General features: G+C 56.9%; 1 protein-coding gene and 1 non-coding gene across 2 annotated transcripts in view; both read left to right on the top strand.

The window, feature by feature from the left end:
* The window catches only part of KDM5B (lysine demethylase 5B), a 50,627-nt gene that overhangs the window by 22,410 nt on the left and 701 nt on the right, over positions 1-27,516 (top strand). The window contains exons 5-26 of the mRNA XM_045860176.1: positions 839-973; positions 2,640-2,736; positions 4,058-4,167; positions 4,641-4,799; positions 5,236-5,355; positions 6,734-6,892; positions 8,086-8,267; positions 8,428-8,590; positions 10,742-10,861; positions 11,975-12,169; positions 13,237-13,418; positions 13,539-13,663; positions 14,446-14,596; positions 14,733-14,847; positions 15,203-15,558; positions 16,533-16,671; positions 19,110-19,289; positions 19,798-19,956; positions 22,898-23,383; positions 24,582-24,693; positions 25,421-25,575; positions 26,688-27,008. Of these exons, the coding sequence (XP_045716132.1) occupies positions 839-973; positions 2,640-2,736; positions 4,058-4,167; positions 4,641-4,799; positions 5,236-5,355; positions 6,734-6,892; positions 8,086-8,267; positions 8,428-8,590; positions 10,742-10,861; positions 11,975-12,169; positions 13,237-13,418; positions 13,539-13,663; positions 14,446-14,596; positions 14,733-14,847; positions 15,203-15,558; positions 16,533-16,671; positions 19,110-19,289; positions 19,798-19,956; positions 22,898-23,383; positions 24,582-24,693; positions 25,421-25,575; positions 26,688-27,008 (3,921 nt within the window). The remainder of the gene's footprint in view (positions 1-838; positions 974-2,639; positions 2,737-4,057; positions 4,168-4,640; positions 4,800-5,235; positions 5,356-6,733; positions 6,893-8,085; positions 8,268-8,427; positions 8,591-10,741; positions 10,862-11,974; positions 12,170-13,236; positions 13,419-13,538; positions 13,664-14,445; positions 14,597-14,732; positions 14,848-15,202; positions 15,559-16,532; positions 16,672-19,109; positions 19,290-19,797; positions 19,957-22,897; positions 23,384-24,581; positions 24,694-25,420; positions 25,576-26,687; positions 27,009-27,516) is intronic.
* LOC123805808 lies at positions 56-182 on the top strand. Its single transcript, XR_006783381.1, has one exon. It is a non-coding gene; the product is annotated as a small nucleolar RNA SNORA11 (small nucleolar RNA).

Here is a 27,516-nt window from a genome sequence, read left to right as displayed (position 1 = left end):
ACGACACTGGTGACTGCGTGAGTCAAAACGGCACACTCACCTGCTCGAGCGTGTCAGGGTGTGCTCAGGGCAGGGGCCTGAAGGAACGGCGCCTCGGTTCACAGCGCCAGACAGGAGCTCGGGGTTGCTGTGTGCAGGGGCACAGCACTCGTGCCCTTCCTGTGAGCACACACCCATCATGTGCCTCCCCTGCCCCCTCACGTGGCTGCCGGGCAGGACCAGTGGGGCAGGGTCCGTTGTTGGCAGGAGAGCCCTGGCTGCGGGGGCTCAGTGAGCTGGGCATCGTCTTGCGTCCGAAAGGGCCCATTGCGATGCCTAGGCAGGGCAGCGGCCTGGGCCGTGGGCAGGTCCCCAGTTGGGGGCGTGCAGGAGGTACAATCAGTCAATCTTTAAAAAGTACTGGAGGAAAAGATGCAGTATTTAGTGGGGGAGGCTGCTACCTAGAACCTGCCATAAAAAAGTTCAGACCTGCTGTGCTTGTGTGTATGTATGTTAACAACCGCAACTTGTCTTTTTTATTTAGATTTAAAAAACTGCAGATGTGTTATGTATGAATATGAATAATTGTTACTTTTTAAAAAGACTTTATTTATTTTTAGAGAGGGAAGGGAGGGAAATAGAGAGAAACATCAATGTGTGGTTGCGGGGGGTCATGGCCTGCAACCCAGGCATGTGCCCTGACTGGGAATCAAACCTGCGACACTTTGGTTCGCAGCCTGCGCTCAATCCACTGAGCTACGCCAGCCAGGGCTTTAATTGTTACTTTTTAAAAATCCAGTGAAACTCTCTGTTGTTAAAAAGAGGGAAGTTCATCAGAATGATCACGTTTTGTTTCTAGTGTCTGCAGAAGCCACACCTGGCCACAGACACGAAGGACAAGGAGTACAAGCCCCACGACATCCCCCAGAGGCAGTCTGTGCCTCCCATGGAGACGTGCCCACCTGCCCGCCGAGCCAAGCGCATGAGGGCTGAGGTGAGAGTCTCTGGCGCCCACGCCCGGCCAACCCACGTGCCTCGTCTCCAGCCTCGCTCCCCTGGCAGGCTCTGTGTGCACTCCAGCTTCTGGGGCGAGTGCTGTTGGGGTGGGGAGTCCGAGAGCTGGTTCTGGGCTGTGCAGCCCCACAGGGGGTGCTGCACTGGTGGCAGGCAGGGCCCAGGGGAGCAGGCACCCATCAGGGTGCTGTGTGGTTTGCCTGGGGCTGTCACGAAGTGAGGCTGCCCACTGCAGAGTAAGGCTAGGAGGTGTGCAGCTGGGGAGATTTTTGCTGAAAAGGACTTTTTAAAAAGAGAGAGAGAAGTTAGAAGATAGTGAAAGCTGGTTTTCTCAGGCTTCTCGAAAGGAGCGCAGCCCCTTGGGCACCTGTGAGGCTGGGACAGAAACTGGGCAGTGTGGGGAGAGGGGAGCAGTGAATGTTGTGCGAGCTGAGCTGAGATCGGGGCGGAGAAGCAGGGTGAGGAAGACCTTCTGCGTAGGGCGTGTGTGCTCCAGCGGCCCCCTGAGAAAGGGAGGGGTGTGGGCTCCAGCCCAGCCTGGGGGCCTCTGGAGCGAGGCACCAGTGCAGGCGGAGCCCCCGGGAGGCCGCCTCCCAGTGGCTGGGCTCTGAGTCCGTCTCTGGTGTTCAGTAGTTGTTGGAGAGGTGAGGACAAACAAGCCCTTTTGTTTTCAGAGGAAATGGACAAATAAGAGAACTGTTTTTCACTTACGTAAGTTGGAGCTAGGGAAAAGGTAGCGGCTGCAGTTTTCTGAGTTGAGACTGCCTCAGAAGAGGAAACTATGGTTAATCGAAGCCTATTAGTGTGCTTAAAGTTAAGGTTTTATTAGTCTGAAGTCAGTGCTTGTTCAAGAACGTCTTGACCTTTCATGTTTAAGACATGCCGTGGTCCTGGGTCTGCCTGCACGACACGTGGGGCTGGTGCCGGAGCTCTGGAAGGGGTGCCCATGGCCATGGACACCCTGCATGTGCATGAGTGAGCAGGGGGAGTGAGCACGTCTGGCTCCAGAAGCACTTTGGCGGGACAGATCACAAACACTGCTCTGTGCTATCAGTAAGCGTTAGCACTTCAAGAAATAAAGTCAGTTATGAGTGAAGAGTAAATTTGAAAATAACAGAAATGGAGACTGGCTCATGCGCCCTCGATGGCAAGGGAGCCCCGGGCGATCCAGCGATGGTAGAGGAGTAGGTGGCAGTGACTGCAGTGAAAGAGCTAGTAGGGGATGATTGTGGAAGTGACCTTTCTACACACACTCGCTGCCTCGGAGGAAGTCAGCGACCTCGGCAGGCTTGCAGGATGGAGGCGTGGGTGACAGCGCAGGCTCAGGCTCCATGGGGCCGAGGCAAGAACTGGGGAGGAAGAGCTGTTGTGAGTCTGGGTGGTGAAACTTCCCACAGTCTGCTCCTGGCCCTTCCACTTTGCCCTGTGCTTGGGCCTGTCGGAGTGCAGAAGGGTACTCCTGTGGCTCCTGAGGTTCCTCCGCTCCTTCGGCAGTGCTGCTCGCGAGGGCAAGAGCCGGGGAAGTGCGTCCTATCAATAGAGACAGTTTACGTAGGATCATACTCACCTTGGGATTCCGGTGGGATTTTAGAAGAGTTATTTGTTTTTAAAGAAAATATTTATGTGTATGACAACTTTTTTTTAAGGCCATGAACATTAAAATAGAACTGGAGGAGACAACAGAAGCCAGAACTCACAACCTCAGGCGTCGGATGGGTTGCCCAACTCCAAAGTATGAAAATGGTAAGAAAAGTTATCTGCAAATAGGAAAGTAATAGAAAGTAAACAAGTGAAAGTGATGATTTGTTTGTTAGTTAAGAAAACACTGGAGCAACTATGACCTACCAATCCCTGGTTGCGCCTTCAGAAATGAAATCTTCATTCATATATGAGTGTCCTCATCGTTGAGTGCCCAGCAGAGAGGGAAACGGGCGGATGGAGGCATGTCGGGGATGGGGTTGAGCCTCTCAGCTGTCACTAGCGGCTCCTCTGAAAGGCGGTCTGGGAGCATTCACTCATGGAGAAGCAGTGGTGTCTGGGGAGCAGCGGAGCCCTTGCCTGGCTGTCTGCTGGACTCGTCTCAGGGTGGCGGGCAGACCTGCTTTTGGACTTGGGGTGGAGCTGGCAGGTGCTTGCCTGGCCTCTGCCGGGTGCCAGTCACGGGGAGGCCTGGGACTCAGAGGAGAAGCCTGGCTACCACGTCGGGAGGGCGCCCACGCCGCTGACCGAGGGGCCCAGCACTTGGTCAGTTGTCACGCAGGGCGACACGAAGTCAGGGGAAGGGACTCTAGAAGCACAGATCTGAGTCCCTGCCCGTCCACATCCTGGTTCATTGTTTGACCTTAGAGATACTCCTTGACAGCCACTGATGACAGTTTTCTCATCTTTGGGATGGATTTGTTGCAAAGGATTAAATAGTTGGTGGGAAGCATTTAGCACAGGGCCTACCACGGGGTAGTTCATTGATTGACACCAGTGTTTCAGCCCAAAGCCTCTGGGACCAGGAAGCAGGAGAGGCGAGCAGTCTTGGGCTTGGAGGCTGGTCTGGATTGGAGGGGTCCAGCTGGGGGGTTGTCAGGCCCTCCCAGTCACGGTCAGAGGACTTTCTGGCCTCCAAGTATGGTTTTTTTTGTTTGTTTGTTTTTGTTTTTAATTTATTGAGCTGACATTTGTTAATGAAATTACATGGTCTCAAGTATGCAATTCTTTAATACATCACCTGCGCACTGTATTGTGTGCTCACCCCCTAAATCTCTCTCCATCACCGGTTCTCCACCTTGACCCTCTTCTGCCTCCCCCACCCCGCGGACGTGTTGTTCTAACAGCATAGAAACCTGAGCGGCGTCTCCGAAGTAGGCGCCTACACCTTGCACTTCAGGTGGGGTGAGAGTTGGCATCTGTGGTGGAGACGGCATTGGACATGGCAACGCTGGTGCCACCGTTGCCTCGTGCGAAGATCCGGGGCAGTGTGCTAGTGTGTCCCGTGTGTGTTTGAGGAGGGGGGTTGGGGAAGAGGCCGAGAAGAGCACGGAAGGAGCTAGCTAACTCGGATTACCTCTTGCAGAGAAAGAAATAAAGAGCTGCATCAAGCAAGAACCCATTGAGAAGAAAGAGCATGTTGTGGAAAGTGAGAGGGAGAAGCCCAAGAGTCGACCTAAAAAAACCACCAGTGCTGTGAGTGGACACCTTCCGACACTCGGACCCCTAGTTCACATGCGTGTGCCGGACTGAGGCCTGGCGGCCCACAGGGCGGAGGCCGTGTCGAGTCCGCCTCTCGTGTCAGTTTGGGGAGGAGGGAGCTCACGGAGGCACGAGGAGAAGGGTCGCGTCTGGGCCCTGAGGGCCGCTTTGTGGAGGCTGATGGAGCTCCAGATGGCGCTGGTTCGTGGGCTTGCTCGCACATCGCTGGCCCGTCTCCAAATGAGCTGAAGGCTGGGACCAAAATCACATTGTTTTCTAGCTCTGGACAGCAGGTGTGGGCAGTCTGTCTGGGGAGGGGAGTCCCCCTGTGCACAGGGCCCTGGAGGGGGCTGGTCGTCTGAAGCAGGCGGGGTCCTGGGTCTCACCTCCAGTCAGTTCATGCCTCGAATTGCAGACTCTGGTGGGCACTCACCAGCCTGTGTTCTGTGCCCATGTGGTGGCTGCAGGTGGACCTGTACGTGTGCCTCTTGTGTGGCAGCGGCAGCGATGAGGACCGGCTCCTCTTGTGCGACGGGTGTGACGACAGCTACCACACCTTCTGCTTGGTCCCACCCCTCCACGATGTTCCCAAGGGAGACTGGAGGTGTCCCAAGTGTTTGGCTCAGGTGAGACTCAGCAGCTGGGGCAACATCAGGACGTTCGGTGCTGTTCTCAGCCTTTGGGTTTGTACCTGGCGACCGACAGTCACGAGGTCCTTAGAACCACTGGGTGGCCCTGCCTAGAAAGGAGGTCTTGGGAGTGAGTCTCACAGCTGCGCAGGGAGCGAAGAGGCAGGAAAAATCTTAATAACTACGCTTAAATTTTTTTCCTTTGAGGAAAACAACACTGTTGCTCTTCGCAGAAATTCTTAAATGCCACATGGCTTTAAAAATGAAAGTGTGATTTTATAATCCATACCATACATAACCGCTGCTGATATTTTGGTGTATATTCATCCAGACTTTTTTCTATTTTAAATCAATGGAATTGTACTACATAAGCAATTTTAGTCATCTGTTTTTTCATATGTGTACAAACAAAAGTCTCTTTTTTCTCTCACAGGAGTGTAGTAAGCCACAAGAAGCATTTGGCTTTGAACAAGCAGCCCGGGACTACACCCTCCGCACGTTTGGGGAGATGGCGGATGCATTCAAGTCTGACTACTTCAACATGCCAGTCCACGTATGTACACAGACTTTGGTTGAGGGTTTTAGTAACTTCCGGAGAAAGGTGGGTCTGGAGAGAAATTTGAGGTGGCACTTCTTCCTGATGGTCAGTATCATGCACAGCGAAACCTTAATCTGTTCAGTGGTATTAAAATTCCACAATATTTTAAAATGCACTCTGATTTTTCATTTGATTCCTCTAGAGAAAGGCTTTTCCACACAAGTCGTACAGCAGCTGTAACAATATAACATATAAAGTCTCCAGTAATCCTTTCAGCTCCACAAACACAATTTAAAGAACACGTCACAGAGGCCATTGAACGACTCCGTGTGCCACTTGGTGTGCTGTGCATGGGGACACGTTTGCGTACCGTTAGTAATCGTCAGTTACTGCGTGCTGTTTGCTCTCGGAGAAGCATCGCGTGTTTCATTCACCACTTAACACACGCCACGTGAGCACGCCAGCATTTAAATGCTTTTCCGCCATGATTCTGGATACCTCCCCTGGGTTTTCCTGACCACTAACGAAGTGCTTCAGCAGACACTTCCTGCCTGTTGATCTTTGTAGTTGCATTATATTCTTGGGATGGTGGCTGAGATTGGGTGGGGGGGGTGGACCGTTTGTTGCCACCGTGATTGTCTCGTGGGCGGGCCCAGCGGTGCTGGGGGCCCGACCTCAGGCGAGTTAGCTGGGGGGTTGCTGCAAGTGTGTGTCCACTGGGTGGGCCGCGAGTCCACATCGCGCTCTTCCTGACCTTCCCCTTCGCTCACCCCTTGGGCCTCACGGTGTTCCCCACGCGTCTGCCTGGCCAGTCCTGGTGACGTGTCTGCACGTGGCTTCTTACTGTACTTAGAAGACAAGGCCTTTGTGGAATGGACCCAAGTCAGATGAGCCACAGACCCCAGGCCCGCAGTCTGGGCGCTTTGTGCATGGGTGCGTGCTCTTGTTCACGGTCTGCACCACCTGGTCCTGGGGTCACCCGTGTCGTCCTCAGCCGGGGCTAGCGGAAGGGCGTGTGGGGGCCTTGGGCGAGGTGCTGGGACACGGCCAAGGTCGGAGTGCCGCTCAGGCCCAGAGACGGTGCGAGTTCTCTCTCTGAGCAGAACTGCGCCTGCAGGTGGGCGTGTGGGCGAGCTGCGCTCCCCGACTCCCTCAGAGCAGCGGCCAGGTCCGTGAGGGGGAAGCAGGCGTGCCCATGGCTGCTCCCGGTTGTCGGTACGCGCCTTCTGGGGAGCAGTGGGGACTGCCTGGGGTCACCGTGGAGCGCAGCAGAAGGACCACTCCTCGGGGTGCTGTCCCGCGGTCCTGTCGTTCGGCTCATCCAGTGAAACAGGGCACTGACAGCTGACGTCTGGGAAGGTGCATTTTTTCTTTCTTATGGTTTTACTTCCAGATGGTTCCCACAGAACTGGTTGAGAAGGAATTTTGGCGGCTGGTGAGCACCATCGAGGAGGACGTCACGGTTGAGTATGGAGCCGATATCGCCTCGAAGGAGTTTGGCAGTGGCTTCCCTGTCCGAGATGGGAAGGTCAAACTCTCCCCCGAGGAGGAGGTGGGCACACCTGGAGGCACCTGCACTCTGAGGGGACTCGGGGGGTGGAGCGTGTCCTGGGTCTGCTGGGCGTGATGTGGCCTTAGCAGCAGCCTTACTGCAAAAACCAGAGGTAGCTTGGAACTCGAGTTACCAATTTCCATTTGGTGGTTTTGAAGGGATTTATGATGGCTCTCAGAAAACCCTCAGTTACCAGATTTCTAATGACCTCAAGGAAAGCACCAGGAGCCCGCAGGAGAACCCCGGTCCCGGCGGTGCCGCTGCACTCTGGTGACGAGGGAGAGGCACTGCCTTCCCTCGGCCGTCGGAGCCCGTGACTTCGGTTTCTCATTTTGAAGGAAGTCTGAGGGATTGAGACCATACCTACTTAATATTTTCTTTATGTTATTTTTAAAAAGATGTTATGTATTTATTTTCAGAGAGAGGGGAAGGGAAGGAGAGAGAGGGGGAGAAATATCGAGCAAGGGCAACACCAGTTGGTTGCCTCTCACACGCCCCCAACGGGGGACCCGCAACCCAGGCCTGTGCCCTGACTTGGAAGCGAACCTGTGACCTTTTGCTTCACAGGCTGGTGCTCAATCCCCTGAGCTACACCAGCCAGCATCAGACCTACTTGTCTCTGAACTTGAGGGTTTGAGTCCTTTATTTCCCATAATGACCCCCCCCCCCCGTAGTAGCCAACTCCTAGGAAGGTTTCTGTTTAATAAGAAGTTAGAGGGTTTTTTAGGTAAACTTTTGGAAATCTAACATGAACGGAGAAGTGCGTGATCATATGTGCACAGTTTGATGAAGTTTCACAGCCTGAACACATTTGTGTAGCCACACTCCCCCGGAAGCCCCTCTTCTGTCCCCTTCCTCACGACTGTCCCTGTCTCAGGACAAGCCCCTAACAGCACTGTCCTGACTCGTAACACCACGGACTTCGTACGGACCGACCTGTATTGTCCTACTCTTCCGCAGCCAGGTAGAAAAGAGGCACATACAAAACACACGCGGTGTGAGTCCGTGTGTGTGAGGCTTAAACGGCAGAAGCAGTCCGCGGCGTCCGAGAGGTCAGCGTCATGGCTTCTCCCGCCTGCTGCCCTGACGTTTTTATTTGGAAGGAGACTCTTTTCACACACCTTTTTGAAATAGTCAATTCCGGAATGTTAGCATGATACATCCTTTTCGCTTTTTTGTTTCTGTGTCTTTAGGACTATCTGGACAGTGGCTGGAATCTGAACAACATGCCGGTGATGGAGCAGTCGGTTCTTGCTCACATCACCGCTGACATATGCGGCATGAAGCTCCCCTGGCTGTACGTGGGCATGTGCTTCTCTTCGTTCTGCTGGCACATCGAGGACCACTGGAGCTACTCGATCAACTACCTGCACTGGTAGGACGCCCCAGGGACCCGGACCCGTGTCTGGGCCGCGCATGCCCCTGCGTGGCTGTGTGTGCTGGTGGTGGTGGTGTGAATGTGTGTGATTGAAAGAAACTCCTTAAAGTCCACGCTGAGGTGTTTCTGGACATGACTTTTTACGATGTGTTTCCAGGGGTGAGCCGAAAACCTGGTACGGTGTTCCTGGGTACGCTGCTGAGCAGCTGGAAAACGTGATGAAGAGACTCGCCCCCGAGCTCTTTGTGTCCCAGCCGGACCTGCTGCACCAGCTCGTGACCATCATGAACCCCAACACCCTGATGACGCACGACGTGCCTGTACGTGCTCGGCCAGCGCCCCCCCCACCCGCCCCCCAGGCTCCTTTTCCATTTGGCTGTGTTTTCCATGGTGTGACTTGGCAGTAGAAGCAGCCGTGTGGTGTGAGTTGATACCATGTTGCACTGGGGATTCTCGTTGCTGCTAACTAGATTGCTAAGCAACCTCACTTTACAAGTCACGAGTGTGATGCTTTCTTTTCGTGTCCAATCCCATTGTTTCTTGTCCACTCACAGGTCACACGGCCGTCACTACTGCATACCCTGCACCATGGTTTTTGTTGACAACTCCTTAGCTGCAACAAAACGAAAACCTAAAACATACATGTCATTTGTCAGTATAAATACTGGGAGAAAGGCTGGGTTCTGTTATGATTAGACCTAAACTCGGACGTTGGAATCCTTCATGCTCTGTCCGTACCTTAAAAAAAGAATTTATTGAATCTACTTGATCTTAATTTTGAATGATGGCCTGAAACGGCATGTTTGGTAGGTCTGGATTACATTACACCTTCACCCCTAATTAAGCATATTTTAAAAGAAAATTTATTTTAGGGTCTTGGAATTGGGGTTCCCACTCTAGACAGGTGCTGTTGGTGATGTTTCCTCTGAGCTTTCTGTGAAGTGACGCTTACCTGAGCAGGGGCTCCCTCGTGGAGAAGACACTGAAGACCGTGGGGCGGCGGGGGGTGAGGTGTAGGAAGCTCCAGAGCCTGTCTCAGCTGAGTCTGCCGCAAACGATGCATTTCCAGTGCAGGTGTGAATTCTTGATCTTGCCGTGTCCTGGATTTGATGCTTTTGGGTCCGTGCTCCAGTAATTGGGGTCAGGTAGAAAGGACTTTATTTGAGGGATCATAAAATAGCTTAGAAAAGAATGACCACTCACTACCAAAATACCACCAGCTCCTCATTGTCGGTGTTACCACCTCGTACTGATTGCACTTTCTGATTGTTGTGAGTGCGGCCCTGGCTATTTAATAATTGAGCAGCCGTGCGGGGTTCGACTTCGGACCTGTGGGTCAGATGGGTGAACTCCCGCCTTTGAGAGCTGACACTGGAAGAGGAGAGGCAGACGACGAAAGGAGGGTGTGACTGGACAGTGGGTCAGGTGGGAGAGCCCAGTGACTCGGGGGCGCCAGGGATCCAAAACGGTGTTAGGTCCAGGACTTGGAGCTCCGATAAGGAAGGAGTGTGTCGGGGCAGACACACGTGGGAGTGTGTGAGGCAGAGTCGGAGGAAGAAGAGGCACCTGTAGGAGTTACGCTCAAGTGCTGGGTAGCGGTCTTCACCTTGGGCCGGTGTTGGGCCCTGGGGGGCATCTGCAACACAGGCCGGGCCCCACTGGCCACTGGTCTTTCCTGTGGCACGGGTGTGGGTGGGGCTCATGGGTTTACGTTCCCGAGAAGATCCCGTGCGTGACGCTGCTGTGCGTTGTGTCAGAGAGCCACCATGCAGATGCAGAGTCGAAAACTCGTCCTGCTAATGTCCTCACATAGTAGTAATAGCTTCCGCCTGAGGGTTCGCGCGCCTAGAGCAGCACAGGTGTGTGAGCGCGGGTGCTGGGAGCTTACGTCTGAGCCCAGATCACGGAGAGTGACGTTCTTGAAATATGTGCAGTTTCTTGCATTGGTCAGAGATCTTATTTTGGTTTAATACTGTAGAATATTCTTTTTAAGGTTTTAGAGAGGGAGCAGGGAGGGAGAAAGAGAGGGAGAGAAGCATCAGTGTGTGGTGGCCTCTCATGTGCCCCCTACTGGGGACCTGGCCCACAACCCAGGCCTGTGCCCTGACTGGGAATTGAACCAGCGACCCTCTTGTTCGGAGGCCAGCTCTTAATCTGCTGAGCCATATCAGCCAGGGTTAATAACGTAGAATATTCTTAATTGTGGCTACACTTACGGAGATGTGTCCCAGCGCTAGATGTAGCTGCTTGTGCATTGTGAGCCATGTCACGACGTCATCTCAGACCCTCACTAGCCCAGTGGCCAGGGCACCGCTCCCCCTCGTGGGGGATCGTGGCGTTTGTTGTTCTCTTCCCTTCCGGCTCACTCCTGTTTGGCGGGAAGCGACCCCTTCTGGAGCACTGTCTGACCGTCTGTGCCCAGACTGTCTTCCAGGAGAACGTCACTAAAGACCTCCGCTGTGTCTCCCTAGGTTTACCGGACTAACCAGTGTGCCGGGGAGTTTGTGATCACATTTCCGCGCGCCTACCACAGCGGCTTCAACCAGGGCTTCAACTTCGCCGAGGCTGTGAACTTCTGCACTGTGGACTGGGTATGCGGTCGAGGCTTCGTGAGCTTTGCGCACCAAGTCGGGGGGGGGGTGCTTTGCATCTGTCACACGTGCAGTCGCTTAGCCTGTCGCTGCTCGGGAGGCTGGTCTGCAAATTGTGGACCCCCCATGAGGTCCGGCGCCGTACCGTGCTGCAAATCCAGGCTAGACTAACCGAGCACTGCTGGGTTCGGCCGACGACTTTTTTCTTTTGTAGCAAGACTTGAAGGAAAGTGTCTCTCGTGGCACATTTTGGCTAAAGCTCAGTGTCGCCTTGTAAACCTATGACAGTTCCAATCTTAAGACTGTTCCGCACAAGCTCTGGTTATCCAGAACAGCAATTTTTAACAACATATTTGGTTTTAGTTACTTTGGAAGTAGGATTTTTTCATAGTAGTATTCGTACTCTTCGTTTACCTAAAAAGAACCATCTGGTTGAAGTATGAGGTGTTAAATCTAACAGGTCATAACTTGCAGTGTTTCTCTGAAGACCAGCACTGCCTGTCTCTGCAGTTAGTTCTGGAGCATTATTGTTCCCTGAAGTGGGTGAACCATGTCCAGTTCTGCAGAGTTGTTCCAGAAAGTTTGTAAATTCCTATCTCTGGTTAGATTTGTTTTTTTAACATTTCTTAAAGTAACTTATTTTTCTTTAAGATTTTATTTATTTATTTTTAGAGAGGGGAAGAGGAGGAGAAAGAGAGGGAGAGAAACATCAATGTGTAGTTGCCCCTACTGGGGACCTGGCCCGCAACCCAGGCCTGTGCCCTGACTGGGAATCGAACTGGCGACCCTTGGGTTCACAGGCTGCCAGCATTCAGTTCACTGAGCCACATCAGCCAGGGCTCCAGTTAAATGATTCTTGTTTGGGCAGTAATGCATTGTTAATGCATTGGGGTTTTTTAACCACTTCTTAGTGAAGGCACCTAGTATGCCAGATCTTGGAGATGGAAAGATCTAAAAACCCCAAGGCCTCTCAGTCTGCTCCGAGAGTTGATCTGTGATGCGTGTGGCCCCGGCATGATCTTGGGTCGTTCTGTAGTGGAGTTCCAAGTTCAGAAGGCTCTGGAAGTGGGAGGGAGAAGGACGGTTCACACGTCTCCCTGTCTTCGACCGCAGCTGCCACTGGGCCGCCAGTGTGTGGAGCACTACCGCCTGCTTCACCGCTACTGCGTGTTCTCCCACGACGAGATGATCTGCAAGATGGCCTCCAAGGCCGACGTGCTGGACGTCGTGGTGGCGTCGACCGTCCAGAAGGACATGGCCATCATGGTTGAGGATGAGAAGGCTTTGAGGGAGACCGTGCGCCAGCTGGTAAGGCTCCTGGGACCCCCCCCCCCCCCGGCATTGTGGTGTTTATTGGGCACGACTTGGCGAAGTTGTTAGGCACTTTGCTCCCATTTTAAGAAGTCACTCCTTAGTCCGATTGCCTTCGAGGCAGTTTGTTTAATGGCTGTTGATACAGTGAACACGTCATTACCGTGTCCTCATCTGCTGCCTGTACACATGTCTCCTTGGTGAAGGGCTGCTTGAGTGTCTGGCCCACCCCTTTCACTGGGTTAAGGTGAGATTGGTGCTCGTTTGTTCTGGGTGGCAGGCGGGTGTGCTGCAGACACCGTCGTCCAGCTGGGGGCCTGACGCTGCACTCCCTCCGCAGCATCTCTCCAGTGGTGGGGGCGTTCTGGTTTGGTGACGCCCAGTTCATCCGTTTTCCTTCCGTGGACCCGTTGTGTGTGTCGTCCTTAGGAAACCTTGGCCCTACCCGGAGTCTCAGAGGTTCTGTCCCGTGTAGTCACACGCAGTCCAGGTTTCACATTGAAACCTGAGCTCCACCTCAAGCCGTTCTCATGGGTGGAGCGGGGTGCGGGGCACGAGCACTGCCTTTGCGTGTGCCTGCGGCGTGGGCAGGGCCGCTTCGGGGTCAGACGAACAGCTGACGTCTGGTTTCACCGTCCTGGTGACCGCTGCGTTCTGTTTTGTTTTTAAGATTTTACTTATTTTTTTTAGAGAGAGGAGAAGGGAAGGAGAAAGGGAGAAAAGCATCAGTGTGTGGTTGCTTCTCACACGTCCCCCACTGGGGACCTGTCTTGCAACGCAGGCATGTGCCCTGACCGGGAATCGAACCAGCGACCCTTTGGTTCACAGCCCGCATTCAGTCGTCCACTGAGCCCCACCAGCCAGGCTGTTAACCACTGTTTTTATACTCACGTCAACCTCTGTCCCCAAAGCGGGCCCTCGCTAGACAATCACAGTGGCCTGACTCCCCGTTTGCTGGGTCGCGTCACTTCGCACTCTGCACGGTGCCGATCCTGCACTCCCGGCTGGGGGCGCTGGTGGGCCCCGGCGGGCTGCAGAGGCTTCTCACACACACTGTTCTCCAGGGGGTGGTCGATTCGGAAAGAATGGATTTTGAGCTGCTGCCGGACGATGAGCGTCAGTGTATAAGATGCAAGACGACATGCTTCATGTCCGCCATCTCCTGTGCGTGCTCGCCCGGCCTGCTCGTCTGCCTGCACCACGTGCAGGAGCTGTGTGCCTGTCCGCCTCACCGATACAAACTGCGGTGAGTGGGAGGCGTGGGTGGTCTCCTGCAGAGCACACGGGCTCCTCGGGGAAGCTGCAGGGCCGGGATCTTGAGTGGAAAGCATCTGATTTTCTCCCAACCCACACCTCCTGTTTGCAGATACAGATACACCCTGGATGACCTCTACCCCATGATGAATGCGCTGAAGCTGCGAGCGGAGTCTTACAACGAGTGGGCCTTGAATGTGAATGACGCTCTGGAGGCGAAAATCAACAAGAAGAAAAGTAAGTGGTACGGGAAGCAGGACTGGCTGTGATGAGGCTGTCAGTTAGCCGCAGCCTGACGGCTCTGTCTGGGTGCGCTCTGTGTGGCCAGGCTTGCAGCGCATGCGCCGAGGGGGCGGCACGGGTGGGGGGCGGCGCTGGTGCCGCCAGCGAGGTCCTGATGCAGGAGCTGCCCGCGGCCGTGCATTTGACGGAGACTGTTGTCAGGAGGCAGAGGGGCCTGCACACCTCTGTCTCGGGCGAGCATCGTCCCGTCTTCCGTGGCGCCTCAGAGGGACTCTGTTTAACCCGACGCCCTGACGAGGCAGGAGTCTCTGAGGCGCTGGTGTCCGTCACTCGCCCCGTTCGGACTCCTTTCTCCTGCGCTGTCCCAGACGGTGGCCATCGAAAGCCAGGGCTTCCCCCTGCCCCCTGTCTCTCAGTGTTGTCACGCCCTCCTTCCCGTAGCCTCAGAGGTGACTGCGCCCTCCTGACTGTCCCCTCGGGGACAGGCCACTGCCTGCAGCCCACTGGTGATTGCCGGCTGCAGGATCAAGTGTGGGAGGGACGTTCGGGCGCAGTGAGAGTTGCATATTTGCTGTGTTTCAACAAGTCGGCTGTTTTCTGTGTAAACGTTTCAGGTCGAAACATTTCCTTTTAAACAGAAAACCCTCCACGTTGATGGTTGCAAATTTAGTGATGTGAGGCATTGCGAGCACTTACAGGTCAGAGCTGATGAGAACAGCCCGCCGGGAGCAGTGAGCAGGGTGGGCCCGTGACTGGTGACCTTTCTCTGTCCCCAGGCCTTGCCAGCTTCAAGGCTCTGATCGAAGAGTCGGAGACGAAGAAGTTCCCGGACAACGACCTCTTACGTCACCTTCGCCTCGTCACTCAGGACGCGGAGAAGTGCGCCTCCGTCGCACAGCAGCTGCTCAACGGCAAGAGGCAGACCAGGTGGGGGCCGGGCTGAGAGCTGGCCGTTGTAGTGGAGAACTGGGGCCTCTCCCCCTGCCCTGCACCTGCCACCCCGGAGTCTGGGCACCGGGAGTGCCTGTGTTCTCACTGGCTGCCTCGGCCCTGGTCTCTGCAGGTACCGATCTGGGGGAGGGAAGTCCCCGAACCAGCTCACTGTGAGCGAGCTCCGCCAGTTTGTGACGCAGCTCTACGCTCTCCCATGTGTCCTCAGTCAGACGCCACTGCTAAAGGTACCTGGGGGGGAGGCACCTGGGCAAGTGCTTGGCCGTCCTGCATTTGGTAAATCGGTCGGGCTGACATGAAGGGTGTGCGTGTGTAAGGATAGGGATGGGCCTTCAGAGAAGAGGTAAAGGTAGACATGTTTATGTTGACGGCGACCCCCAGCTCCACCTCGCAGGGGTGTGCGGTCTGGTTGTGTCCCTGGTTGCAGCGTCAGGGGACCCGTGTGTCGCGTCATCACTCACGTTGTTGCTGAAACCCCGTGAGGTGGAACGGCATCATGTTGAGTGTGCGCTGAGGGTTCTGCGTGTGAAAGAGGCCGGTGGCTGAGACCACTGTTGTGATGCAACAAGCTGTGTGTTTCAGGATCTCTTGAGTCGTGTGGAAGATTTCCAGCAGCACAGCCAGAAGTTGCTCTCCGAGGAGATGCCCAGTGCCGCCGAGCTGCAAGACTTGCTGGACGTCAGCTTCGAATTTGATGTTGAACTTCCACAGCTTGCTGAGATGCGTGTCCGTCTGGAGCAGGCCCGCTGGCTAGAGGAGGTGCAGCAAGCTTGCCTAGACCCCAGCTCCCTCACTTTAGATGACATGAGGCGGCTCATTGACCTGGGCGTGGGCCTGGCCCCGTACGCGGCTGTGGAGAAGGCCATGGCGCGGCTGCAGGAGCTGCTTACGGTGTCGGAGCACTGGGACGACCGAGCCAAGAGCCTCCTCCGAGCCAGGTGAGGAGTCTGGCCACCGCCTCTCCAGGGGTGGGTGGGGTGTTCCTCTTAGCGCCCAGCATGCAGTGCAGCAGGCAGGGGGCGGTGCTCAGCAGCTGCGGTGGTGCAGATAGCGGAGCTGCCGGGACTGCTGGGAGTCGGGCCGAAGAAGACCGGTGGGGAGGAGGTAAGGGGTTCACCTGCACAGGCCTTTTCTTGCTTTTCTGTGCGATGTCATCTTCGAGAGAAACAGACTTTGCAAGTAAGTGGAACTGTTGTTCCAACTCAAGTTAATGGTCGGGACCCCAGAGAGTCCTGAAGAGAGTGGCTGAGCCAGCGTGGCCTGTCCTGGACAGCAGAGGAGCATGGCCGTGTGCCTGTGCTGCTGCTCAGGAGCGGCCCCCTGTCTGCTGGAGGGAGGGCCCCGGACTGAGGCGGCCGTCTCCAACCGGCCCCGCGTCCTGGCCTCTGTCTGGCGGGTCCGTCGTGTCCAGCTGACACAGCATAAAGCACAGAAAGCCATCTGAGTCGTATACACGCCGTGGTCCTAGAGGCGTGGTCACATGGGAGAGTGTGCAGATGGGTCACACTGTGCTTCGGCCACGTCGAGACCCTAGGGCACTTCAGGTCTCTCAGCGAAGCCGTGGGGGTGCCAACGGCGTGGCCAGGCCCACGCAGGAGAGGCGGAGACGTGGGTGGCGCAAGAGCATCACCACTAAGGGAGCTGCAGGGGGAGTTTGTGGCATACCCGTGTGCAGTGAGGAGTGAGCAGAGCTTAAATGCTTCACGGATTCACTTGCTTTGTCTTAGATGCTCTTAAGTCTTTGGCAGTCGCTTGAATCTTAATTAATTGGATATCTAGTAGTTGCTGCCACTTAAAGAAATTAGGTGCCACACTGAATTCCCTTTGAGATGGTGTTTCTAGTTCTTTGGTAAACCACAAGGAAGCCGAGCCACCACACGCAGCACTGAGGGTTGACGTTTCTCTTGCGCAGGCCTCGGCACCCCCTGAGCAGCCTCGCCGCGGCGCTGAGGGAGACGGAGGGGATCCCCGCGTACCTGCCCAGCGGGGCGGCCCTGAAGGACTCGGTGCAGAGGGCCAGGGACTGGCTTCGGGAGGTGGAAGCCCTGCAGGTTGGTGTAAAACCAAACCGACAAACCCGAGTGTGTACATGTGTCTACTGAGGGCAACGATGGAAAAATCAGGCCCTGGCTGGTGTGGCTCAGTGAATTGTGCACTGGACTGCGAAGCAAAGGGTTGCTGGTTCGATTCCTGGTCAGGGCACATGCCTGGGTTGCAGGCCAGGTCTCCAGTGGGGTGTACGTGGGGGGCAACCACACACTGATGTTTGTCTCCCTGTCTTCCTCCCTCCCCTCCATCATCCTCTCTAAATATAAATAAAATCTTGAAAAAAAGGGCACAGATTCAGTGCAGGTATGTGATCGCATGGCCAAACATGGTTTCAGAGCCCAGGTGTGTCACCGAGCAATAGGGGCTTAACCAGAACTGCCTTGCCGTCCCTCCAGAATAAATCAACGGAGCGAGTTGCCAAGTGGTTGTCCAGAGCAAGCAGCACTAAGTACGGGTGGTCCTGCAGGTGAGGAGTCACACTCACTGGCAGCGTCAGTGTGACTCCTCGCTGGCAGCAGACAGTGACTTCTGGGGTGTCCCTGCTGGTCAGCTGGGGGCTTTATTGGAAAAGTGGTCGATGGGGGAGCTCATTATCTTCTCATCACCAGAACCAAAAAGTCTCAGTGACCTATTGAGGTAAAAAACCTTGAACTTATTTAATGGGCTGTGCTTTAAATTTTAATTTATGGTATTTTTTAGTTTAAGTTGGTTTGTTTTTTTGAAGCCACCAGAATTTAGGAATAAAGTACCTTGTTTTATGAACATTTGTGTCATTTAAGGTGGTGCTAATTAATCAATGGCTAACGAGAAATACCAGCAAGGAAGGTTTGTCTAGATGTTTGCAGGGAAACATCTGGGCATCTCCTCCACTTCATAGGGAAGAGGAGATGTATTGTGTGATCAGTATTATTACTTAATTGAGGAGTGAGTGAGCCCAGCTAACTCAAGACTGGCCATGGGAAGTAGTCACTGTTTGTGAACTTCCCCAGTGGGTGCTTTGGATGCAGACTCTTGCCAGCGGTTGCTGGAACTCGAGTGGTGGGTTTCTGGCTCGGTCCCCCTTCCTTGCAGCCAGAGAGAGGCAGGGCGTGGCTCTGGCGTGCGGAGACCACACTGCCGGCTGTGCGCCACGGCAGTGCTCGGGCAGCTCCTGCAGTGACAGCCTGGCTGTGGCTGCGTCGCGCCTTTGAGGACTGACACCTGCATCAAGGAACGTCTTGGTGTTTGGTGGACCGTGTGCTTGAGAGTGCTGCCCAGGGCCCTGCTCCACACAGGGAGTGTCCCTGCCTTTCTGAGCTGAGCAGCAGAGTGGCGGGCGGTGCGAGGCGCCTTCCCAAAGTGCCTAGCTGCGCCTTCCAGCGTCCGTCCTGCAAGGACAGACATCAGAACAGTGAGACGCCAACCCGGCTGCTCTCCGTTCCGTTTACCCAGAAGCGTGCCTTACGGTGGTTTGTCCAGTCTAGGACCGCACGTTTTGTCTGATCAATAACCTCCCTTTTGGCTTCTTTCCATCCTGGAGAGTCCTCCCCCCACCCCCCATCTCATGTCATTGTCCAGAACGGTCACCCTGTGGTGCATCCGCCCCTGCGGATTTGTCTGCTTGTGGCCTGGTGGTGTGCAATGTCTCACCTGTTTCCTGTGAACGGGAAGTGCGTGTCCAGGCCTGGATGGAGTCAAGTTCAGCATTTTGGGCGGAGTACCCGAGAGCGCCCCGTGTTGCTGGGTGCTGGGTGCTGCGTCCCGTCAGGAGGCGCTCGGTGCACCGCGTGGCCGACCAGCAGCAGTGCTGCCCCCCAGCCCCCATCCTCACTCAGTGTCTCAGTCTTCCGGTCTGACTGTGTCGTTCTCAAAATGTGGTCCCAGCACCACCTGGACACGTCAGAAATGCAGGTTCCTGGGCCTCCCCAGGGGATCTGAATCACAATACCTGGGCTTCCGTGGTGAGTGTCACTGCGTTCTCAAGTTTGAGAAACAGCCAGCTATCTGAACTCCCGTTAGTTTGCTGAGGAATGTATTCTGAGTTACTTTAATCCGTCATTGGAGAGTAGGTTGGAGTAAAACTTTGATTTGTTGCTTTTATTTCTGTGAGTCGTTAGAAAGTCTTTCGAGTTATTACAAATGTACATTTCTGTTGAATTGTTTTCAAACTGCCTGTGGCAACCAGTGTGGCTAGTGAGCCTCCCAGGACCCAGTCAGAGCTCAGTGTGCGTCGTGGTCGCAGTTGTTTCCTCAGGGCCCAGCACCAGGTGCCCTTCAGCTGTTTGCCAAGTGAGAGGACGCACACCCCCACCCCCACCCCCACTGTCGTGGGCTCTGTGGCCGTCTGTCTGACTGTCACTCGTTCAGTTGGGGGTGTGCGCTGAGTCTCAGCTGGGCTTTTCCCACTTTGCACAGCAGCACCCTTTTCTCTGAGTCGCTCTAATTCCTCTCGATTTATCAGGTTGGAGGCCGCGTGCCAGTGTTGGACACACTGGTGGAACTTGTCACTCGAGGCCGCTGTATCCCAGTGCATCTGAGTTCCCTCCCAAGACTGGAGTCGCTGGTGGCTGAAGTCCAGGCCTGGAAAGAGTGTGCCGCTAACACGTTCTTGATGGAGAACTCCCCGTACTCGCTCCTGGAGGTGCGTGTGCAGCCCCTTCCATCCCATGGAGACCCACGATGTTTTCAGTAGAGCCCGGAGATCCCTCTAAGCTTCCAGTGAGACAACCTTCAAGTGTTTTGTGGACACGTTGAGGATAGCATTTGATGTAAGGGAGGACTCTTTTCTCATTGAGGTTCCTCAGTCTGTTTTAAGATTGGACTCTACCACTTGCATTTAGTAAGCTTGACAGGGGTCCCCTCCCCTCTCATAAGGCACCATCACTGACTTTGTGTATTTTTGTAAGCCGACGCCAGTCATGCATCAGGGCTGAGTCAGAGCCCGTGCTTTGTGAGATTTCCGTCTTCCTCCCTCTTTCCTTCCCCCTTCCTTCAGAGGAGAGTCGTCCGCCTCGTGGCAGCACGGTGCAGAGGAGATGTTAAAAGGGAAGAACTTGACGTCCTTCCCGCTGCTTACCGCTGCCTCTGGGGCTGCCCCGTCTGGGTCTGAACCCTGCGGGCCAGCGGTTGTGCTGTGTCCCACCCTTTAGGTGCTGTGTCCTCGCTGTGATACTGGCCCTTGGGGGTCAAAGAGGAAGCAGAGGAAGTTCAAGGAGCCCTTGCCCAGTGGGAAGAAGAGGAGCAGCAGGCTGGAGACTCTGAGCGACCTGGAGAGGGCCTTAGCCGAGAGCAAGGAGACGGCCACGGCTGTGCGTATGGGCCCCTCGCCTCCTCCCTTGGGTGGTGGGGAGGGCGGCTCCCACCCCCACCTCATTCACAGGATGTTGGGAAGGCAAGCAGAAGAATAGTGTTAAAAGTACTCAGTTTCACCAAAAAGAGTTTCTGGAAATTGCTGTAGGTAGAAGTTTCCCACGAAAGATGCACAGGCAGGGGCCTCCCAGCACTGGTTCGTCGGTGCCTCTGGGCTCGGCTGGGGCCCTGGGTGTGCTGGGCTGGCTTCCAGGTGGAGCGTGTTCTGCTAACACAGCGTCAGGACGGAGGGAGGCAGCACTGTCATTTGGAGCCTTTAAAACTTTTTTTAAAAGTTAGCCTCTCGCTGACCTGCTCCACTCAGCCACGGCCCTGTAGGTCCGTGAGTGCTGATGCACACGGCAGGACCTCCTTCCTCTCACGGCTGAGTGTGCCCCGGTGTGTGAATGCGCCCCACGTCCTCCCCCACCCCCATCGGTGGGCACTCGGGTGGCCTCCGCGTCTCGGCTGCTGTGAGTGACGCTGCAGGAACGTGGGGTGCAGGCGATGCCTGCAGCGTGGAGGACACGCCCAGAGGTGGGCTGCCCGGATCCTGTCGTGGTTCTGCTCTCGACTCTGAGGGAGTTGCCCACTGCTCTCCACGGGGGCTGCGCCAGGGACCAGCCCCGCCCACAGGGCACGGGGGCCGCCTTTCTCCCACGTCCTCGCCGGCACCTGCCGCTTCCCGTCTTCCAGGACGGCGCGCGGTGGTCCTGACGCGCGTTTCCCCAGCGGTGGTGGCGTGGGGCGCCTCCTCACGTGCCTGGTGGCTGTCCGCGCGTCCTGTTTGGGAGGACGTCTGTTGAGATTCTCTGCCCGTTTTAATTGGGTTGTTTGGGTTTGTTGCTCTCATGTTACACGAGTTCTTTGTGTAAGCTGAGTATTAACTCCCATCAGACACGCGACAGGAGGCAGACACAAGGCCTGCAGCCGAATCCAGCCCTCCACCTTGTCCTGTTGTCCAACCTGCTTCCGTGGTTCGACCGGGCGGCAGTGCTGAGCTCCTTGCCTCTGGCTAAGGAGTAGTTGTTATATTTACGTAGTCCTAAAATTACCTCTGGCCTTTTGAAGGCAGCCGCGAGGCTGATGCAGCCCCCAGTGAAAATGAGTTTGATGCCCGAGATGCGTGATCTGCCAGCATTGCCTCCGCTTTGGTGGGTGCCATATCACTCTGCCAGTGGTTTCCGTTGGTGTGCAGGAGCTTCTCAGTCAGATGTGCGCCCACCCGGACGTGGACGGTCTGCGGCACACAGCACGGCCTCCACCCCCCCACCCCCCCAGCACAGGGCCACCTGCCGAGTGGCCCCGGGCGCATGGCGCTCTCCTCGGGTGGGGCCTCTTCTTCCCGGTGTCTTCCTTGTAGCCGCTGACTTCTCTGGTGTTCAGCGTGGCCTGGGCTGATTGGCGTGTTCTGGCAGCCTTTCTTGGGCGTGTTTGTGCACATTTGGTCAGTGCTGATCAGACCTTGCCGCCTGAGCCTCGTTCTGGCGTATTTCAGGGGCTCCTTTCCCCATGATGTCTGTGGTTCGCCTCTGAGGAGAAAGACCCTGTCTGCTCGGAGCTCGGTGCGCCTCTCCACGTAGCGGCTGCACCCTGCTGGGTTTGAGGGGAGCTCTGAGAGAGCTGTCCCCAGTGTCCCTGACCCGCCCACGCGGTGCGCGGCTTCTGCTCCAGAAATACGTGGGTGTTCTCTGACGCAGCAGAGGTCTGTTACCTGATACACGTGCAGACCTCTGTGGTGCTTCCCCAGTCCCACATGCGTGCCTTTCCTTCTCCAGTCCACAGAGAGACAGTGGAGGGCTGGGTCTGGCCTCATCTGTGAGTCCCGTCGGAACTGGCAGTGGGCAGACGTGGTGATGGGGAGCAGTTCCAGCTGTGACAGATGGAGCCACTGAGGATGTGGGGATAGGCGGGGAAAGGCACAGTCTCTGTGGCCCACTGCTTTGGAGTGTAGAGGGGGCGGCTCAGCCATTCAAGTCTGTGCTCCCCGCTTGCTAGTGAAGAGGTCGAGGAACATGGTGGCCCAGCCTCCGGTTGAGGAAACTGCACCAAACCGAGGGTGGTGGTGGCTGATTCTGGCTTAGCCTGTACTTTGAACTGGTCACCTTTAACTTGACCTGGACTCTGTACGTGCAGTGCCTGGGCTGACTGAGGTGCGCAGGTCCCCCTGGACAGCTCAGAAACCCTGTTCGAGAGGTGCCCAGCATCCCCCAGCTGCTCAGTGAGAGGTGGAGTCTGTCTGTGTTTCCAGGTCACTGCTACAGGTTAGCTGCATTGGCACTCTCCTGGGACACGGCTCTCGTTTCACTGGAGAGGAACGACTTCCCAGTAGGAGGGGGCTGGCCACTTCCTGCAGGAAAGCAGCCTGCTTCTGCCTTTGCCCCGTGCCCCACTTAGCTCTGTCCTGCCCGTGTGCATGAGAAAGGTCTGGCCCAGTGGCTCCTGTGGTGCTTCTCCACGCAGGGGACAGTGCGGTGTGGCTGATGGCTGTGTGGAGGCTGGTCCGGGGGCCTTTCCGTCTGCCACTAAGGAGCAGAGAGCAGAGGGGACTTTAGAAGTGCGGGCACAGGGTGGGGGAGGGGTGGGGGAAACCTGCGTGTCTCCAGGGAAGTGAATTTTCTAGGAGGTAAACGGGCATGGAAGTTAGACTGTCCAGGAGTGGTGCGTGCGAAGTGATCGTTCACAGGAAGTGCCAGGCAGCGTGTCCAGTCACACGCCTCTCCCCTTTGCAGCCCGAGAGGCGGGCACTGCCGCCACGCCGGGCCCTTCACCGCCACGGGGCATGTCACCGAGGTCCGGCGCGCGTCCCGCAGAGCCCGGGCCTGAGTGTGGAGCGTGTGCTCGGAGCCCAGGAGGTGGCCGCGTCGGTGACGGTGCCCTCGGCTGTGGGTGTCGTTGCAGATGGCGGCCCTCGGGGAGGCGCGCCTGAGGGAGATGGAGGCCCTGCGGTCGCTGAGACGCGCCAACGAGGAGAAGCTGCTGCGGCCCGGCCCGGACGCGGAGACGAAGGTCTGCCTGTGCCAGCAGGCCCCCGCCGCCCCGATGATCCAGTGCGAGCTCTGCAGGGACGCTTTCCACACGCGCTGCGTGGCCGCCCCCAGTGCCCCGCAGGGCCCTCGCGTCTGGCTCTGCCCCCACTGTCGGCGGTCAGAGAAGCCTCCGCTGGAGAAGATCCTGCCCCTGCTGGCCTCCCTGCAGCGCCTCCGCGTGCGCCTCCCCGAGGGGGACGCCCTGCGCTACATGATCGAGAGAACCGTGAGCTGGCAGCACAGAGCCCAGCACCTGCTGTCGTCGGGGGGCCTCACGCCTGTGCACGGCCGCGTGGGCTCCGGACTGGCACACGGCAGGTGGCAGGCCTCGGCTGGACAGGCGCCGGAGAGCAGCAAGGTGAGCCCGAGCCTTTCCGCGCTCCGCTCCCTCTCCCTGACGGGCCTGCAGCGTCCCGAGTGGCAGGGCCTGGGTCCCCACCTAGCGGCTCGGGTCTGCTCTGCGCCTGCTGGTCAGGAGTGGCCTCCTGGCCGCTGTTCCTCTAGAGCAGGGTTCTCGTGTCTGGATGCATGTTGTACATGGACTTTTGTAATTTATGTGCGTGAACCCCGACGCATGTTGGGTATATGTGTGTTTTTGAATTTTTTGTGTGTTTTTCCTCTGTTCTTTTCACATAAGTGACTGAGTAGAAAAGGCGCTTGCCTTCTGCCCACAGTTGCCCTAGAAGGGGGGGGGGGGGTGAGAAGGTCTGAGCGCCGAGTGGCTTCAGAGGAGAGGCAGCAGGTGCCACCCCGTCTGGGCCCGTCTGCCAGAAGCCAGGTTCCCCTGCCGCCCCCTGCAGGGGCGCTGTGTGTCGGGGCACTGGCTGCAGGGTGAACTCGCAGACCTACTAGACACGCACCAGCAGGGCAGCCTCCGCCTCATGGCCAGCCTTGCCCTCCGCCCTGTGGCAGGGAGCTCCGCAGGGACACCGGCGTGTGGATTTTGTGCGTTCAGTTCTCAGCAGATCGGAGAGGACAGAAAATCAGTCTCTGTCATTGTGCTCTTTTCAAACCGTTTCCGTCCAGGCTTTGGAAACACAGTGCCCGGGCCCTAGCAGGCGAATCCAGCCTCTGTCGCTCAGGGGAGTGGTGGCTGCCTGGGCGGCCCCCAGCAGACCGTCTGTCTGCTTAGGCGAGACGTGCTGGGAGTTCGTGCTGACTGATAAAGGGGAAAGGCACTGCGTTACTCGCTTGCTGATCTGGGGACGGGGGGTGTTTCTCTTAGCTCCCCCTGTAGCCAGTGGAGCAGGGAGGATGGTCGATGTGCATGACATCCGGCTGGTGTGCTCCAGGGGTCCTGTCTGTGTTCTCTGTGCCACACCTCAGGCCCCGAGAACTTCCCTCCCTCCCCATGGAGCTCTCCCTCCTGGGGTCAGTCCGTGTGGGACCAGGAGGGCTGGGGTTTCAGTGGTCTGCCTGGACCTGGCTAGAGCTGCGGTCCAGGAGATGCTTTCCGTGTGGGAAAGCCAGGTCTCTCTCTGGGTGCTGCCTGATCCCTTCGCCCCTTCCATCGGATGGGTGGGGCTGCCCTCCCCTAACCGGGTCTCCTCCTGTAGGTGTCTCAGCCTCCTGGCACAGCGTCCTTTTCCTCGCCTGGTGACTGGGACGGCAGAACCTCGTACTCACACTCGCCCTTCTCGACAGGATGGAGTTGCATTCCCCTCCATGGTTTGTATCTTTGTATCTTGAGGGCAGGGTAGCAGCCAGTGAGCTTACAGTAGGGTTTGTTATAGACGATCAATACTGTGACAAAGAACGTGATCCTGAAATGTCAAACATGGTTACCACATACTTGCAAGGTAGAGAAAGATCCTGTCTGAAGGTTTATCGATGCATGGGAAACAAAGGCAGCCTTTACATCCATGGCCTTCGGGGTGGAAGGGTCAAGCCCGTGTCAGCTGAGAAGTAAACACAGCATGTCCATCAGAGACTCGGTCACGGACTCCCTGGGTTACCTCATCACTAAGGAGACTTGTGGGGGACCCTAGAGAGGAGTCTCAACTGGAACTGGCTCCTTTTCCTGCTTCTACCTGTAAATGACACCCCTGAGTCCTGCTTGAGGCCCCCTCTCCATCTCAGTGACCCGTGCCCTGGGCTCTTCGGTGCTTCCTGCTACAAGCTGTCGAGGCAGAGTGGCAGGCAGATGCGTGCGAGGGAGCGAGGGAGGGGCTCAGGGTGGAAGGAGTCCTTTCTGGTCACCAGAAGGCGGGAACTCTCGTTGGGGACTGCTTACCCACTGTACTGGAAGCTCATCATGTGGACCGAAACCTCAGCTGCATGTAACTTAGAAGCACAGGCTGGTTGTCGCCTGCGGGTGCCCCCCGCCGGCGTCACAGGTCTAAATGTGTGTGTAACACTAGCTGTCAGCGCGGTGATGTGGTCTGGTCTGTGACAGGTGTGAGTCCGGAAGTGAACGAGCTGCTGATGGAAGCACAGCTGCTCCAGGTAGCCCTTCCTGAAATTCAGGAGCTGTACCGGACTTTACTTGCAAAGCCAAGTTCTGTTCCACAGGCTGACCGGAGCTCGCCGGTGCGGCCCAGCAGTGAGAAGGTGAGTGTCCGGGAGGCGCTGGGCAGACAGGGCGGTGGGGCCGTCTGCATCTGTGTGCGCCGTCTGGTGCGTGGAGGCATCCCCCTCCCAGAAAGGGAGGCAAACTGCCCACCTGTGGCTGCCAGCGACCAGGCAGGTGCTGGACACCCCTTTGGCCCACAGCCTGGCTCCTGGTCCTGCTTTCCAGGTCACTCTGGGAACTCCTTTTTAGCACCACGCTGCTTCTCATCGTGTCCAGGTGACAGCTGGAAGCAGGCTTTTTTCCTTCTGTAAAAGAAACAGTAGAGATGAAAATGCAGTATGTTGTGGGAAGGCCTTTGGGAACAAAACCTCCAGAAGTCAAAGATGATCTTGGAGTTTACACTTAAACAAGACTGGACCTCCTCTAACCACAGCGAGAAAGCCGCTGGCAGGGTGGGGTGAGACTGCGGGTGTTTGTGCGGAGTGCTGGCGGACTTGACCGGGGAGCCTGGAGAACGGCCTGGGTCGCAGCTGCCGCTTCTTCCTGCCCCAGAGCTGACTGCCCTGGGCCTGCAGCCCTGGGGGCCGTGGTCAGGGGAGGGGACAGGCTCACCAGGAGCCCACAAAGGCAGGTGTCAGCATGCACAGCCGAATCCATCATCACGGTAGTGGTCACGGGTGGCTACTTCATCACAGATGACTTACTGCGTGTGGCTCATCCGTGCGCCTGCTCCGCTGCCGGGCGGGGACGCGTGTCCTTCGGGGAGGGAGGCGTGTGCACGCCTGCGAGAGTGCCGTGGGCCAGAGGACCCTCGGGAGCGCCTGGCGTGAGCTCTGGAGTCTGTCGGTAGTAGCTCGTGGATTTGGCTAAAACGAGTGGAGGTGTCTGCCCAGCTTCTGGTGCTGGTTGAACGACTGGGAGGCTAGTTCTGTCTGTAGCCTTTTCCCAGAATTCCATTGACAGCCTGACGTCCAGTGGGCCATCCTGAGGGGCGCGGAGGGGAGGTGACGGTGCTCGGACGCGGTAGTTTACGCATCTTCCGCATCGACGGGGGCGCATCCTGTCGCCCCCACAGCCGGTTCTCGGCCCCATTCACTTTAGTTGTGGGTGAGCTGGAGGCTAAAACCTGGTGTCCTCGTCTCCCACCCAGAGTGACTGCTGCCGCGGGAAGCGCGATGGGGCCGGCGGCCTGGAGAGGAAGCTGAAGCGGCGCCTGGACAGAGAAGGCCTCACCCGAGAGCGATGGGACCGGGCGAGGAGGGTGCGGGCCCCCAGAAGGAAGAGAGTCAGACTGAGCCACCCCACGGACACGGACACTCTCCTGTCAGAGAGTGCACGCAGCTGTGACTTCGTCCGCTCCGCGGACACACATTCCCTGCCCTCAGACACGTCCCACTCGGAGCAGGAGGACTCTGAGGACGAAGACGCCGTCTGCCCGGCGGGGAGCTGCCTGCAGCCGGAAGGAGACGAGGTCAGTGAGGTCGGGGCCTAGAGGACGAGCGCCCCCCTAGCTGGCAAACCCTGCGGGCCGGCCCTCGCCTCGCCCGGTCCTTCTCCTGCTCTCCTGCTCTCCTGCTCTCCTGCTCTCCTGCTCTCCTGCTCTGAGCCCGTCTGAACGGCCGGCCAGCCCCCACCGGTCTCTGTGCTCTTGCCGTCGCTTCGGGGGCTCCTTCCTTTCCTGAAGACACTCTCCGTCTTCCCTTTCTCCTCTTCCTGCTCCTCCGGCCGGCACCGCCCTGGTGCTGCGGAGGTGGGAGGGATGCTGACGCAGCGCCCCTGCTTGCCTGTCCCAGGGCGCCACCGCCTCCACCCCAAAGCAGTCACGGCCTGAAGAGCGGCTTCAACTCGGTGGCTCTGGCTGCGGTGCCAGGATCCCAGTGGTGGGACGGTGGCCACTGGCGGCAGACGGCCGGACCGGTCTGAGGCTGGCCCGCCCAGCTGCGGGCCCACTGTCCTCTGAACGCCCCGTCTCCCCGCTC

The sequence above is a fragment of the Phyllostomus hastatus genome, unplaced genomic scaffold (genome assembly GCF_019186645.2).
Source record: "Phyllostomus hastatus isolate PE091 unplaced genomic scaffold, TTU_PhHast_1.1 phas_contig_148, whole genome shotgun sequence".
Classification (NCBI taxonomy): domain Eukaryota; kingdom Metazoa; phylum Chordata; class Mammalia; order Chiroptera; family Phyllostomidae; genus Phyllostomus; species Phyllostomus hastatus.
This window is presented reverse-complemented; position numbering and strand designations above follow the sequence as displayed.